General features: G+C 42.4%; 1 protein-coding gene across 5 annotated transcripts in view; it reads right to left on the bottom strand.

The window, feature by feature from the left end:
- The window catches only part of SORCS2 (sortilin related VPS10 domain containing receptor 2), a 2,165,153-nt gene that overhangs the window by 515,138 nt on the left and 1,632,851 nt on the right, over window positions 1–17,164 (bottom strand). For all 5 annotated transcript variants that reach the window (XM_078678523.1, XM_078678525.1, XM_078678524.1 and 2 more), the window contains exon 7: window positions 11,956–12,074. In XM_078678523.1, coding sequence (XP_078534649.1) covers window positions 11,956–12,074 — 119 coding nt within the window. The remainder of the gene's footprint in view (window positions 1–11,955; window positions 12,075–17,164) is intronic.

Raw genomic sequence — 17,164 nt, 5'->3', positions numbered from 1 at the left:
CAGCCAGATGTTCGACCCACTAATTTGCCACTCGCAAATTGCATCACATTTGCGACTCACAAATTGGGATGCACAACAGTGTCTCAGACACTGTTTGCGAATCTTAATAGGGTTGCACATTAAATGCCTCATTAATATTAATGAGGCAGGTGCAATTTGCAACCCCATTAGGAGTGGCTAGCACTCACACGAATGGTGGCCTGCTGGGGTCAGCAGACCACCATGTCTCTGGCTGTTTTTTTTAGGTCAAGACTATAGCGACAGCACGCATGCACTGCTCGCTTTGCCTGGCATGCAGTATTCAGTACGGCGTGGAAGCTTCGTGGAAGCTCTGCCCACTCTCCTCCCATCTTTTTCATTGGTTTGGGTCCTAAATGCTGCCTTCCGATTGGCTTTAGGCCTTTTAGTCCCTCATCATGACGGCCATGTCATCATTAGTATCCTTCCATGGCTACTGGCCCCTTTACTTCAAAGACTATTTTCTTCTTGTGCCCCCCTCCCACAGTCTGTGACTTCTGGACCCCTGCTCCCCTCACCGCACTCCCTTTCATGCTTTCTTGCACGTCTGCACTCCAGTTTCCAATGCAATAGGTCTCGCGTAAATGTGAGTCCTATTGCATTGCAAATGCTTGTTTTAAAATACAGCCCGTTTTCCTTAAAGGAAAACACGATGCATTTAAAAGAGAAAAATTAAACTTTTCAGTTTAATTTTTTGAAGGGCAGGCAGTGGTCCCTAGTACCACTGCGTGCTCTTAATATTTTGAGAGCAACTCACAAAGGGGAAGGGGTCCCTTAGTGGACCCCTTCCCGTTTGCGCGTAGTTTACCACCTTTCAGGGAAGGGTGGTAGACTGCAACTGCCAGTCATACATGGCTTCAGAATCGCTATTAGGAAGGGATGCCCTTGGAACGCCCCTTCCTAATAGTGAGTCGCTAATCCTATTTTGCGAGTCGCAAATTGATTTGCTGCTCGCAAAATAGGATTAGTACATGGGCCACACGTTTTTTGCGGTCACAAACGGGTCTAAAACCCAATTGAACCCGTTAAAAATATTAATACATCTGGCCATACATGTTTCGTTCTGTTGTATTATCAAGATTGGTGTAGGATAGGTTGTATCAAGAATATTTTATCTGCAGTCGATGCATTTAAGCGAATGTGGTGAAAATGGCCATATCTACCTGCTTGCATCATTGATAGTACATTTTCTGAAATCTGTGAGTTTTTGTTGTCTGCGACTTGCCCAGGAATCGAGTGAATGAAAATTCAGGAAATAAAAGTTTAACAGGCACATGCATCAATGTTGGCTTTTGCGATTTCTTAATTGCGATTTTTAAAGAATCGCAATTAAGGTATATCAAAAGCCTATGCATGTAGAAATTGCTTAAAAAATAGCGATTTCTAAACATTCCTTAATTGCGATTCGCAAATTGCGAGTCGCAATTAAGGAATAACTCCCCATTCATTCCTATGAGCCTAGAGGCCGATAGGAATGAATGGGAAGACATTCTCAATTTGCGATTCTCAATTAGAGAATCGCAAATTGAGAATGCAATTTCAAGGGTGCCAGGGTGTCAAAAGGACACCCTGTTGCACCCCTGAAATCTGCATATGAGTACATCTTGCACACAAACATGCCCCAAGGGCATGTGTGTGTGTAAAAAGGAACTTAGAAAAATGCACTTTAGTGCATTTTTCAAAGTTTTTGCAAATTACCATGAAGTTCAACTTCATAGTAATTTGCGCCCCCTAGTACCGAAATCGCTACTTCAAAGTGGTTCTTGCATTGCTTTTAAGGAATCGCAAAATGCGATTCCTTACGCAATCGCAATTTGAGAACTCGCAATTAATTGTGAATTCTCAAATTGCAAGGGCCTGGTCCCTTGATGCATCGCAAAAGCTAATTTTGCGATCGCAAACGGCAGATTTTTGCGAATTGTTCCGTTTGCGATCGCAAAAGGCTTTGATGCATGTGCCTGTATGTGTCCTTCCCTTCCCAAAAAGACTTAACATTGCACTGACATCACTAGTAATAGAAGTCACAGCCAATTTTGGTACGGAAGGATATCTTCTGGAATGTTGTTCAATTACATCATACCAATATCATTATCAATTAATACCCTGTACCTCCAAAGCAAATATTTAAAGATTGATTGCAAGATTAAATCACTCTTACACATATTAATTTTAAAATCACGCTTCTCTTTGGGTGCGGCCGGAGCCGCCATACGCCATACACTTCTTTTTGCGGCCGGAGCCGCCAAGCAGCTTTGGGTGCGGCCGGAGCCGCTGGGCGTTTTCCTCGTGGCCGGAGCCGCCGGACAAGGCGGCCAGAGACACCAAACGATTCTTGGCGCGGCGGGGAACCGCTGGGCAGTTCTCTTTTGCGGCCGGAGCCGCTGGGGCACTTTTCTCGCAGCCGGAGCCGCTAAGCGATTCTGGGCGTAGGCCATAGTGGCAGCCACTTCTCGGCGCGGTGAGGAGCCGCCGAACGTTTTTCTTTGCAGCCAGAGCCGCCGGGCATTTCCTTGTGGCCGGAGTCGCCAACAGTCTCGACCGCGCGCCAAACATTTCTCGGTGCGGCGCGGTGTGGAGCCGCTGACATTTCTCTTTTCAGCCGGTGCCGTTGAATATTGTTGGCAGAAGACCCTGGAAAATAACTGTGGGCCGGAAGAAAGAAAAGGAAAGGAAAGCACACCCTTTTCTTCCATCCTCTTCCTACCCCAACAAAACCACTAATTGCATAATCCATCTAATCGCAATCGCAATACTAACTCCTGCCGCAGCGTGGCAGCTAAACCTTACCGAGGATTTCTTTGTGGACTCGCAGTACCAGGAGCCAGCGCAGTACCAGGAGCCAGCGCTCACCTGTGCCTGCATTTACCAGGGGGAGATAAAGCTGCTCGCCGCTCTCGCTTTGCGGCCCGTTAGAGGCCGGAAGAGGACGTGCCGCCCCCCCCCCCCCTCTAACATCCTGACCCTGCAATGGTAATTCTCCTGGTTTATGACCTCATTTTAAACGTAAAACTTGGTACAATCCCACTGTTTCCTTAAAAACTACCTTAAGAACTACCTGGGGACAAAATGGCTGGCCAGAAGGGAAAACAAGGAAAGCAGCAACGGGAGGATATATAGCCGGGACCTTAGACCAGTTCATTACCAGGGCTACTTCAGTTCTGGCAAAGGAAATAGCAATCACTGAGCGCTGAGTTTCTCAGGACCCGGCATTTGCTAAACGTTCCTCCCTGGGCGTCTTGGCGCTGGCTCGTAGCCCGGTGCCGCACAACCCTGCAGCTGTTTACACAGTGGCCTCCGCCCAAATTTGTGTTCGACCTCCCCAGGTTTTGTTGCCAGACCAGGATAATGTGGATTGTGGGGTAGCTACCCGTGCTTCTTCAGGGGCCATCTCAAGAGTGCACCCCATCGCAGCAAAACTCCATCGGGAGCACCCTCTAAAAAGAAGGAAGAGGGGGAAGCGCAGAAGGGAAAAAAATCCTAGAAGCCGGAATCAGATAACACGGCTAACCCGGTAAATGCGGTAAACACGGAAGCGGTTCTTTTAAGCCCAGGGCAACCAGGTGTGAATGACTCGCTTCCAAACACCCTTCCTCTGGTTTTACAAGATGGTCCTTTGCCCTTGAGAGATGCCGGTTTTTGGAGGACATTAGGTGAGCTCATATCAGCCTCTATAAAGCCTGTATATGAAAAACTGCTGTCTATTGAGGATAGCCTGAAGAAACTAGAACAGCTATCTAAAACAAACTCCTCCCTTAACAAGAACTTTTCGCCAAAGTGCCTTGAGGCTAAAGTCATCCAGAGGAATGGTCCGGGGCACAGTCCGAGCATTATTCCATCATCCTATGCGATTGCCCTGGACCCAATCCCATGCAACTTGGACAGGAACATAGTAGTCGGGCCCGTACTATGGCTGAAGCCAATATACAGGGAAACAAAGACTGCCCCCAAGGAAAGAGTGACAATCAACAACTGGCGGGAGGGGGGATTGCGATAAAGCAACAGACAGGCCGGATGGGCCCACAATGCTTTACTGATCATCAAAAGACTTTGTTGCCACATATTGATCTACCTCCTGAGTCTGTACCCTATGTTGTTGTGTTGACAGGAGTGCCAGAATTAGTCAATGGGAGGGTGGAGACCTATAGTGAGTTAAAGAACTAATCTGTGTACTGGTTGAACACAAATAGACCCCTACCCTTGAATGTACACAGCAAAATACTGTTTGTCCGCAGGGTAAGCTGGATAGGACGCAGATCAAAGGATATAGAGGGTCATTGTATATTTATTCATTTTAGTGATAGCAGGGCAGTGCATCACATCTGCGGCGGATTTAACCAGAATGTGAGATCCACTATTCAACCTTTCGATCTTAGTTATTTTTACACTACCGCAATGAGTAGGGAACACTTTGTCCAGCAGGGCGTGAGCTGTGAAGAGCGATCCCGACCGGGACACCTAGGTGACAGATTTGCCTGTGACGGGTTTAATCTACCGGAGAGCTGCCATCTTTCCCCCATTGTGCAGGGAACAAATAGATTTGCAGTACTTTCAAGGTTGGACGATTGCGATTGACTGCCGGATGGTTTAGAGCCGCAAGCATCAACTATTCAGGCCTCAGAACTAGTCCACTCATTTCCCATAGGAGAAGGGTCTATAGTACAGACATAGTATAAGCCCCCTATCTTGAAGTCACCAGAGGTTTTGCCCACTGTATCATCTGGGGATCATCTAGTAGACTACAATGTTCTATCTTGGAACCTTGCTGGGTTGGTAGAGAAGATCGCAGATCCGTTGTGGGTGCAGTTCATCAGTCAATTCTCGCTGATATGTTTACAGGAGACTTGGCTGGTGAACTGCAACCTATACCTGGAGGGGTACAAAGCTTTTTATGTCCGTGCTGCCCCTTCAGCAAGTGGAACTGCAAGGGGTGGCCTAGTTATCTTTACATCTCTAGCATTGAAATGCAGGATTAAGGTCCTCCCATTCGCTCAAAGTGACTCCCAAGCTATTCTATTAAAGCATGGAAATGCTAGTGAATCAACTTTTATAATGCATTGAACAGACAGGGGGTCTGTCAGTTAACATTGCTGAATGGGCTTCTTAAGCAGCATTGTGCTTATGTCTCTCATAGCCTTATGATAGTGGGACACTTCAATGTCCACCCGTGTGGTGACCCTGAAACAACTAGGATGGGTGATATGGGATGTGCCAGGACACGAGGTCTCCACTTTGAGCACACAGTGCAAGGAAATGTACTTAATGACCTGCTTAATGAATATGATCTGTTCTCTTCTATGTCTTTTGCTGTTCCATCTAGTAAACAGCCCGTGCCGTCCTTTAAAGGGCGTAGTGGTGGATTTTTATAGATCATATTCTAATCTTTGTCAGTCTACAGACTATCCTTCAGGGTTTTAAAATCATGGAGAGTGCATTCAGTGACCACAACCCAGTGTGTGTGCAGTTGGGGGGTGGTATGTTGAACAGGAGGGCCCAGGAGGTTGTGCCGGGCGTGCTTAAACCGAAAGATGGTAGGCGTCGCCTTACATGGTCCTAGGTGACCCCAAACCTCTTCTACGAAAAGGTCCATGAGTCTTGCGCTGCAGAATTTGCATTCTGTGTGTCCCTGATTCTTCAGCAGCAGATGTCCTAACCTCATTTTCAGGGATTGTTGCTAAGGTGGGGACTTTGCTTTCTGTCCCTGCTCGAAAAACAACATCTAGCGATCCTAAATGGTTTAATTCCGCATGCTCTAAAGCAGCCAGAGTATTGAAGGATGCATTGAAAGCTTACCCGAGAGATTTACCCCGGGTTCGTGCTCTTCGACCTAACTACAAAAAGACACTGGCAAGCCGCAAGGCGGAACTGAAGGAAGCAACCTTGTGTTAATTGATAGACCGAAGCACGTTAGGTAGTAGTGCTAAATTTTGAGGCATTATCAATAGACCTCTTTTTGAAAGGGTTATGGATGAAGGACTTGGTAGTAATATACTGGAAGAGGATTGGGTCTCGCCTTTTAGCCGGATTTTTAAGAGCAATTCACCTCTAGTTCGACCACAAGCCAGCGTTGAAAATAATGCCCTGGTTGTATTCTCCCAGAGTGAAGTGGAGAAGGGCATTGCTGGTTTGACGTGCAACAATGTGCCAGGTCCGGACGGTATCCCGCTGGACATATTTAAATCAAATACTTCACTTTGGACCCCGGTCCTGCAGGGAGTTCTTAATGCGGCCGCTAAGGCCGGCTGCCCAAAGTTTTGGGGCTTATCCACTATTGTACCAGTGTTTAAAAAAGGTGATCGCAATAGTACACTAAACTATAGGCCTATTTCCCTTATTAACTCCGTAGTCAAGGTTGTGGGAGAGGTTCTATTGAATAGACTGGCTACCTGGGCGGAAGATAATAAGATCATCTCTGACATTTAATATGGGTTCCGACCAGGACACTCTACTATAGCCTAATGTCTCAACCTTTACCTGATCCTCGGGAAATACACGGTTGCCCGAGAAGGGACGATCTACATGGCCTTCATGGATCTCTCCTCTGCTTTTGACTGTGTCAATCGGGGGAGAATGTGGCAATCCATGAGGCCATGGGGGTGGAGGACAATCTGGTGGACTTCCTGAGGGATCTGCATAGTGATACAAGGGCAAATATTATGTTTGCTCAGGACCTTGGGGTTTCCAGGGATTTCAGCATTGAAAGGGGTGTAAGGCAGGGGTGTATCCTAGCCCAGTTTCTTTTTAACCTTTATATCAACGACTTGGATAGGATTTTAACAGAAACAGGGGCTGATTTTCCGTATGTGTGGCGAAGGGGTCTGCCTGTTCTGCTCTATGCAGATGATGCGGTTCTCCCAGCCCATACCCCTAGAAGCCTGCAAACCTTGTTGGATACCTTTTGCAGCTTCATGGCAGAACGCGATTTGGCCGAGAATAACTCAAAATCATTTGTAATGCAAGTTGGGACATGTCCTAAGAAGCAATATTCCTTTAGGGTGAATGCAGGGAAGGTGCCCTTTACCCCAACCTTCTCTTACTTGGGAGTCCTAATGGATGATCGTTTGGACTGGAGTGCCCTGGTTAGGAGAAGGAATGGGGAAGTGACAAGAGTAAATGCATCTATTCTCAATTTTGCCACAAAGATGGGCAAGCGCCCAATTGCGGCATTACTGAAAATGTATCAAGCAAAAAGCGTAGCAACTGCCATCTACGGAAGAGAACTATGGGGATACGTAGCCTCGGAGGGAATTCAGATGACTGAGAATAATTTCCTAAAACGACTGCTGGGGGTTCACAAAGGTACTGCTAATTTAATAGTACATGAAGACACTGGGACTGCATTTATCTCTGATATTCTGGCTATACGTCCATTGATGTTTTGGCTCAACTGTTGGCTGAACAAAGACTTAAGTCTTAATCATGAGATATTGAAGGAAGCAATGAGCCTGGAGCATATGCTTGATATCCCATGGCTTAAATACATAAAGGGTTGTTTTGGTGAACTGGTGAGCCCAGACTTGTTTTTAAGACCTGGTTTTATAACTGCAAAAGACGCGGTGTTTGTAAAGGAATCTTTTATTATGCTCAAAAAAGCAAACAGAGATAGGGTAGAATTTTTAAAAAGCAGCGTGCGGAAATTCGTGATGCTAAAAACTATTCCGGGTCTGAGCTGTATCTCTTAATGCCACTGTTGAACTATGAGCGGTTCTTATTGACCAGGTTTAGAATGGATTTTTTCCATTTTTTACTTGCTGTTCCTCTGGGGCACCACAGAGGACAAGTGCTAGCACCCTGTGGCTGCGATGGGGAGTCTCCACAGGACTTGCTGCACTTTATATTCTTCTGTAGCTTTTATGATGCTCCCCACTTTTTAAAAAACTAAATTTTTCCAAAGCGCGCCCCGCCCTTTATTATCTACAAATATTAAAACCTGAATGCACCTCTTTTGTGGTTGGTTTTTATAAATGCTCATTGAAGTATAGAAAATGTACGGGAAATTAAATTAACTTTTAAATGCCGCTGTTTTTTCTTTCTGTGTAATACAGTGCTGTGGCCATACGGTCTTTTTAACCGGTTAAATAATTCATCTGTAATGCTGGTATCTTCTTCTATTAATTGGATGGTCCATCCACATTGTAATAATAATATTGTGTCTTTTAATTATTTTTATATATGGCAGTTAAATATTTTAATATGTATATAATGGGATTGTCATTTAGAATGTCTAGGATTTAGATATGCCCATGTCTTTTTATGAGATTTGTAATCTTTTATGGTTTTCTATCTTTTAAACCAAACAAAGTTTTTTTTTGCTTGATTGAATTTGAAAATTGAAAACGTTCATTTGTGAGAAATCTGGGTCAGTAACACTCCCCAGTCCTCAAGTCAGAGTACAATTCCTTCTTACAGCCCCCAGGCCCCAAGGTTCACTGGCTAATTCCAGGGCTCCTATGTTTTTTTAGGAGTCTGGGGTACCCTTTTCCTAGAGCACCTAGGATTCAATCTTTTTCAGGGTCCCCAGTAAGACCACTTCTCGGGTGCCCCAGAGGTAGAGAGGAGGCCAGTGTCATTGGTCTAGAAGACAGAATCCTCATATTCCTAATTAAAACAAGCCTGGAGTCCCCTTCAGGCAGAGGCATGTCCGCGCAATGGGATTTTACTCCCACTTCTGTAGTTCTTTTTTGTCGCAAAATGTCTCCATTGTGCAGAAGTTTAAAAGTGGAGAGTTATAGAAGATGGGCATCTTTACTAATCTAAAAACATCATATCACTCCACCACCCCCAACAGACATTTCCGAGGAGCAACTTACAGGCTGTGCCCAAGTACATAAGACTTTTGCTTATAAAGCATTCAATCATAATTAAACAGCTGATATGTTACCAGAAACAGACACCCATTGACCTTTAAGTTCTGTACCAAACATATGTGTTCATGTTGACTTACATCTGCCTGTGTTAAAGCTTTAAAACACCAAACATTTTGTATTAGAGGTTTATTTCCAGATCGAGGTGGTTGCCTAAGAACCTCAAACACCCTATTAATCAAGGTCCATTCACTGCAAAACTCCTGATTAAAATCTCCAGCTCAAAGTGTCCTTAAAATGCCAGCAAAACTCTCTTGAGGTCACTCTGACAGTGGCCGTGGAGACACATGGTGTGTCAAAAATCAATGGTGGAGCTTCAAGGGACTTATGGGGAGGCACTACTGCTCTACAGTTGCCCCCAGTACTCTTTTACTCCTCCTGCAGTGCTCCTGTCCTCAGTGCTTAATATGTAAAAAAAACAAAAAAGTGCCAGGACTCTCGTCAGGAGGCCAGTGCTGCTTCCACCACACATTGCCCCTGCCATGCTGCCAATGATAGTGACAACACAACTACTAACCATCACACTCCTACAAGAGTGACAATTCAGACAATTTCAGGCCACTAAAGCTATAAGAATGGTTTGGGCAGCAGGTAATAGTCATTTTTAATGTTTATAGAATTGATAATTAACTATTGTTGTGGCCATTACTAAATTAGCCAGACAGCGCCACCTTGTGACAGACTCACAAGCGCCGGTGTTGGCAACAATTAAGTGCCGGCGTAGAGTACCTCAAACCACTGGCTCAAATTAAGCACTGCCTATCCTCCTGGGACACTCTGCAGGATATCTGTTAGAAATTGGGTTACTGATTGACTGATGTGGGAGCCCTGGTCAAGCAGCAACCACAATGCTAGTCACGGTAATCAAAAAGCAACCCCAAATTAACCTGTGTTCAACCTCCTGGTAACTTGGCACAGAGCAGTCAAGTTTAACTTAGAGGCAATGTGTAAAGTATTTGTGCAACACTTCAAGCAGTAAACCAGTAAAACACAACACAAAAAAGGACACCACACCATGTTAGACAAATGGAGCTGAATCTAATAAATAAATACAAAAACAAAACCACAAAAATCCAATTGGTAGAGCCAGAGATATTTCATTTTAAAGTGTTTAGAGAAAATAGCACCAAAAGGCGTAATAGGCACACTGTGGATATCTGGTTGTGCCAGACCGGAACAAGGTCACAAGTTCAGGCTGACCACGATGGAGTTAGGCCCGCTGAACTAAAGTACCTTTAATCCTGCTTTGCGGAGCGTTGCATGGATAAACGTTGAAGATGCCTCATGTAGCTGAGGCAATGCCTTTGAAGTGCACAGATCCCCTGCCTTCCCTGCCCTGGTTCCAGGATAACTACAGGGGGTACGCAGCCCTTTGTGTGGAAACAGGACACAGCATCATTCCTCTTCACTGAACCGGTGAGATCAAACAAAGCTCAACTAACAAAACCTAAACTCCGGAAAAGGTACATGCAGAGTATCGACCTCAGTGAATTGACAGCTCTACGTAATAACATCCTTCTACCTTTTGGAGACATGTCAGATGTTCATGATCTCACAAACCACTACAAGTATTCCATGGAGAATATTCTAAACTTGATCACTCTGTTTCAGCAAAAAAGACTGTCAACCAAATACTCCAAACCATGGTATAATGGCCTGAATACAGAAAGACGCACCCTGAGATTTGCTGAATGACTGTGGAGATCATCACCTTACCTTGAACACACTTAAACATTTGAGATCACTAAGGAACACATACTACAAACGCATTAGAAGTTTGAAAGCACATTTCTTCAGAAACCAACCAGAGCGGCTTGTACCTATCCTGAGTGTCCGTTCTGTTGGGGGCCGTTTATGTGCAAACTGTTATTCTTTTCTTTGATGCGATACATCAACTATTTGCTAGGTGGTACTGCTGTCGCTCCTTCACTGCCACAGCAGTCTCTCTCAAACTACGGGCTGCATGGGGGCTGGAGCTACAGATGGGGGCTTGTGATGAATGGTGTCTCGTTTCACAAGATTAACCCCAGACGGGCCGCTGCTGCGAGTTACTCTGGTAGTTGGCCCTTCCCTGCCCACATGGGCGCTGAAGGTGTGGGCAGTGGTCCCAGTGAGGGTCGGCAGCATATGTGCACCTCGAACACAATGCAGCGTGCAGCATGTATGCAGATTCCTCTCCCTCGCCTGCTGCACACAGTTCCTCCCACTGTGCTCACCTCATGCCCAGAAGATAATGGATACTGCTCCAGGTCCGCCACTACCATACAGGGCTTGTGGCAGGCTCGTGGCAGGTGCAGGCAGCCGGAGGGCATGGAGACTGGACACCGTCGTCTTTGCTCGCTCACCCTGTCCAGCCTCAGTTGCTGTCTTACAAACATCAAGTGTGGGGGTGCCTCGGGCTTTACTCCCCATGTGCAACAGCAGAGCTGCTGGTTGCAAACGCGGGGTCAGACCCCTGGTCACTATTGTAGGGTCTTGGGCTCTTGGACCCCATGCAGCATAAAAGAGAATACAAACACACATGGTTACTGTAAATACAGCTGGCCCACGGCAGGCGCGCCCGGCCCCTTTTATTGTATGGGTCACCTGACCATTGATGCCTGTGATGGATGGATGTGGGGTGAGTGTGGAAGCCAGCCCTAGGGGAGCGGCCGGTGACACCGTACATTGCTGGAACACTAGAACGTGTCCTGCAGGACACTACACACAGGTTAAGAATCACTGCTCTAGACTTTTGTGTTTTATCCTCTGAAACTTGGAACTGCAACCAAATTATTAATATTTTGAATTTTCTGCACATCATCTTGCCCTGTTGCTTAATTGATCAGAAAGACAACTGGCACTAGCTGCATACGAGGCTTTATACTGGTAAAAACTCTTCATATTGGAGGGGTATAGATAGATCTGAATCCCTGAAAAATGCATATCAACCAAACCTACCAGCTATACATGCCCCGGGGAGATGTTCTGCTATGCAAGGAGAGAGTAGTGAAACATCAAGTTGCCAAGATTTTCTGGCGTACATTAGGTGTGACTTTGTTTCTTCGTACTCAGCAATAGAAAAAAATAATCTTACCTTCAGAAAGACATAATCGTCCTGCACTGTCAGGGAATTCTGGTCCATCGAGCCAGAGAACGGAAGTGCCAAGGTTTTATCAGAGCAGTTCTGGATTGGACAGACGACGTAACGAAAACCTGAGTGGTGTAAAGACAAGAGTGGTTTCAAATCTTAGCAGACGATTTAAAACTCTGCTTCCAAATGCCATTAATAATAATAGTGTATATATTTTTCAATAATAATCATATATTGGCCACACATTTTTGATCTTGAATGAATTGGTTTATTTTAATTTATATATCGTTGCAATTTCCTCAGCTAATGATATTAAAGAAAACATGGCGCATTATGTTTTTTCGCTATTGTATAATAGGCTTTTTGAAGAATACAGTGCATTGGCCAAAGGGACTCCCGAGGAATTGTTTATCCATTTTAATCAGCCCGAGTGACAGTGGTTCTCGCGAACAGTCCAGTTCCATTCACCCCCCCCCCCCCCCCGCAGACACATTACTTTCAATAGATCAATGCGTGCCCGAAGCTTTCCCATTTAAATGCAGTGATCGACTCTTGAGACATTGAAAATGGTGTAATCAACAAAGCAAACTCAGTTGTCGTTAGCATCAGTTAGGTCATTAATACAACAGGACACCCCTCTCTGATGCTAAAGGGCTGTCCTTTATCCATTAGTGTTCATGGAAGCATTTTTTCTGCCTACAAACCAAACAATGTCCTCCTGGACTGTTTGATGTTAATCAGCTGGCTGCTTTGAAATCTTGCATAAATGGGACAGCCAATTTGCACTTCAAAAGACACTGCAAGGCACAGATCCTACCTTCTCAGAAATTGAGGCCTGGCAACATTGCCGGTTAACACTATGGGTAAAAATACACCACGTATCGGAATATTTCTTTTTTTTTGTGCAATTTTATATAGCGCAGACTCGAGCCAAAGGTATTGAAGCGCTTTACATTAGAACAAGTCACATTCATTGTTTTGACATGGTAAGATTAAGGGCCAGATGTAGGTAAATATCATTTACCGATTCTAAAAAAACGAATTTTACCGATTCGGTATTTTAGAATAGGTAAATGATATGTAGCTAATGATTCGGTATATTTTACAGAATCGATAAAATTCGGTAAAAACCGATTCGGTATTTACCGATTTGGTATTCCCCATTTATTCCTATGGGCCTGAAGGCCCATAGGAATGAATGAGAAATACCGAATCAGTAAAAGGGGGTAGACTTACAAGGGTGGCAGGGTGTCACACTGACACCCTGTTGCACCCCTGTATAATGCATGGGTGCACATGTGGCACACATATATGCTGTATGTCTGCTACATGGCACAGTTGAAAAAAGCACAAAATTGCTTTTTTTTAGGATTTTCGATATTTACCACCAACTTGTAGTTGGTGGTAAATAACGAATCCTTACAAGTGAAAAGCACTCACTTGAGTGCTTCCTACATTAAGGATTCGGTAATTTACCGAGTCGGTATTTAAGAATTCGGTAATTTACCGATTCCTAAAATTACCGATTCGGTAAATTACTGAATCCTTAAATTAGGCCCCTACATCTGAAAAGCCTAATACCGGTCGGTAACGACCGAAATTCGGTAATTTTGTCCGTTACCGACCGGTATTAGGCTTCCTACATCTGGCCCTAAGTGATTTGCACAGAATCACTGGATGTTGAGCCTACACCGAGGCACAAACCAGCTTTTTCAGTCCCAAGGTCCTTAACTCCTACGATTATGCCACATCCTCTGCCCTCATAACGATAGCTCTGACAAGGCATTAATGCTGGAGGCGCGGTGCGGTCATTATATATTAAGGACAGAGGGCACTTCAAACAGGACAGTACCGTTTTTATTACAGTAATCCTTTATGAAGGTTGTGAAGTACACTACCAGCAGTAAACGGCATAAGGAGAGCAGTTATAGAAGGCTAGAGATGCACCCGAGTTCACTGCTCATTGGCAAACGTAGACTTAGAAGATGAATGCAATACTGGCATTATTTATTTTATTTATTACACAAACATACTGCACATACACAGAAATAATTGCAATAATCGTCTGGGGACATTATATCGGTGCGAGTCAGTGTACCTATACAACTAAATATAGGAGTCGCCTGAAGGGGAGTGAGAGGGGACTGGGAGAAGTCCACATTTAGGGTATGTGGCAAGTGAGACAATGGTGCACTGGGTAATTGGTATGGGCAGAGTGAATATTACAGAGGAGAGAATACTGTGACCTCCCCAGGGTGCAGGAGCAGTTCTGATAATAAAACAAACATTGCTGCAGCAAACTCAAATCCAAACAGTCTTCAATATCTTGCAAAACACTGATGCAACCTCTCCTTAAGTTCAAAACTGCCCCAATTTGCAAACAAGTTACACATTTTTAGCTTCCTAATTCACTAATGGGGCAATCTTTTGTTGGGTTAACATTTGGGTATTCGAATGCAATGTAATAACGGATCACTGACATAATATCTATTACACTAATATAGAATTACACAAATGTCAAAGATAAAATATTGAATACAAAAATATCGAATTCCTATCTATAAACAGGTAAGTACAAAAATATCTAATCAAAAATATAGTTTAAAAAATATAGTTAGTCAAAATATCGAATTTTTTTAAATGTCTTAAAAATAATGTAAAATTAATTAAATATTAAAAATAGTTAACTAAAATATGCTTAAAAATACTTAAATAACCTTAACATTATTAAATAATTAATTTAAGTTATAAAAACACCATACAATTTTATTTTTCAAAACATATATATATATTAACATAATATTAATTTTTAAAAAATACAATATTTTTACCGTAGGATAGCGGGAGGGTAAAATTAACTATTACCACTCCAGTGAGTACACCAGTAGGGAAAGCGTTGGATAGCGTAGGGGTAAAAATTACTATTCCCACTCCAGAGAGTGCAACAGTAGGGAAAGCGATGGATAGCGTAGGGGTAAAAATTACTATTCCCACTCCAGTGAGTGCAGCAGCAGGAAAAGCGTTGGATAGCATAGGGGTAAAAATTACTATTCGCACTCCAGTGAGGGCAACAGTAGGGAAAGCGTTGGATAGCGTAGGGGTAAAAACTACTATTCCCACTCCAGAGAGTGCAACAGTAGGGAAAGCGCTGGATAGCATAGGGGTAAAAATTACTATTCCCACTCCAGAGAGTGCAACAGTAGGGAAAATGTTGGATAGCGTAGGGGTACAAATTACTAATCCCACTCCAGAGAGTGCAACAGTAGGGAAAGGCTTGGATAGCGTAGGGGTAAAAATTACTATTCCCACTCCAGAGAGTGCAACAGTAGGGAAAGTGTTGGATAGCATAGAGGTAAAAATTACTATTCCCACTCCAGTGAGTGCAACAGTAGGGAAAGTAAATACTTCATATATTAATAAAAAGAAATTAAATATTAATACCAATAAAAAAATATTTTAAAGTAATTACCAATTTAATATAATACAATAATTAATTAATTAAAAATACAAATGAAAATTCATTATTAAAATTCATTACCTATTAATACACATTAATTACCAATTACCAATTAATTAATTAGCAATTGAAAATTAATTAACGATTAATTCAAAATAAATACCAATAACTAAATTAAAATATTTTATTAATTACAATTAAATTACTTCCCACCCTATTCCCCTATAAACCCACAACCCGCTACGGGAAATAAATTTATAAAATTACCATATTTATCAATTAATCAATTAATACAAATTAATTAAAATGTTATTAATTACCAATTAAACATGAATTAACAATTAATTCAAGATAAATACCAATAAATAAATTAAAATATTTAATTAATTATACATTTAATTACTTCCCACCCTATTCCCCTATAAACCCACAACCCACTACGGAAAATGAATTAATAAAATGGACATAATTATCAATTAAGTAAGATTAATTGCCAATTAAAATTTAATTAATTACCAATTAAAAATTAATTAACAATTAATTCAAAATAAATACCAATAAATAAATTAAAATATTTAATTAATTATAATTAAATTACTTCCCACCCTATTCCCCTATAAACCCACAACCCGCTACAGAATTAAATTATGCAAAAATTAAATAACATAAAATTGATTACTTAAAATATATTATAAAATAAATATACACTTTTCACACATATACTAACATACAAAACACTTTAAAAAATTCGATATTATTAAAAATTCGATATATTTAATACCCATATTATATACTTCGATATTTTGACTTTCTATATTTATGAAAATCGATATTAAATTACTTACCTTAAATTCGATATTTTTGTTGACTATATTCTGTCCATTCGATATTTTGTCCATTCTATATTTTGACTTCGATATTAGTGTTATTCTATATTTTTGATTCGATATTTTGTCTGTCTACCGTAATAACGTGTACGATGAATTGATAGAGGTATTTCGTTATCCGTGGAGAAATTAACATTGTAATTGTGTTCTAAGTGATGAAATCTTAATGTTTGTTCCATAAATGACTAATGAGAAATTAATTCACTGACTGTGTAATGCACTGATTTAAATGTGCACAATAATAATGTTCATGTATATGCGTTTTCAACGAAGTATCATAGTGATTCTTATGTTACCCACTTTTCTGTAGGCCTCATATGTATTTTTCTCTGGCTCTCTTAAACGAGTTGTTCATAATGTTCATGTGTATGCAGAATCTTTTCTTTCCCACGTTTCTGTTGCAAGTGGAGAAAATCATCTTCGTTAGTTAGATTAACGCTTTTGTTTTAGGAGCTTAGGGAGGAGAGGATATATTTGAACAGGCAGTGCTGATACTGAGACACTGTGTTCTTTCCCATGCCTTCTCTAGTGAGAATCAAGGTCATCGAGCCAGAGGCTGGGAGCATCGAAATCTTATGAAAAGTTACCTACTAGGAGGTGTCTAGCTGGATGGGACAATCGCGTGATGTGATTATGTTTGTGTCCTAAGTTTTTGGAGTTGGGGTTAGGGACAGCGCCCCTGGGAATTATGTTAGGAGAGAAGATCTGATGGAGAGAGAGGGAGCATCCTAGAACGATCTCCGTAGCCATATGTTACTTGATCCATTCAACGAGAGTGCACTTAGGAAGTCTTCACATGTTGACAACTTTTCCTGAACTTGCCTGCGGAAATGCTAAGTAGGGATGTCACTTTAGTGGTAGTGCAGGA

This window comes from Lissotriton helveticus, chromosome 2_2 (assembly GCF_964261635.1).
Source record: "Lissotriton helveticus chromosome 2_2, aLisHel1.1, whole genome shotgun sequence".
NCBI classification, from domain to species: Eukaryota; Metazoa; Chordata; class Amphibia; order Caudata; family Salamandridae; genus Lissotriton; species Lissotriton helveticus.
This window is presented reverse-complemented; position numbering and strand designations above follow the sequence as displayed.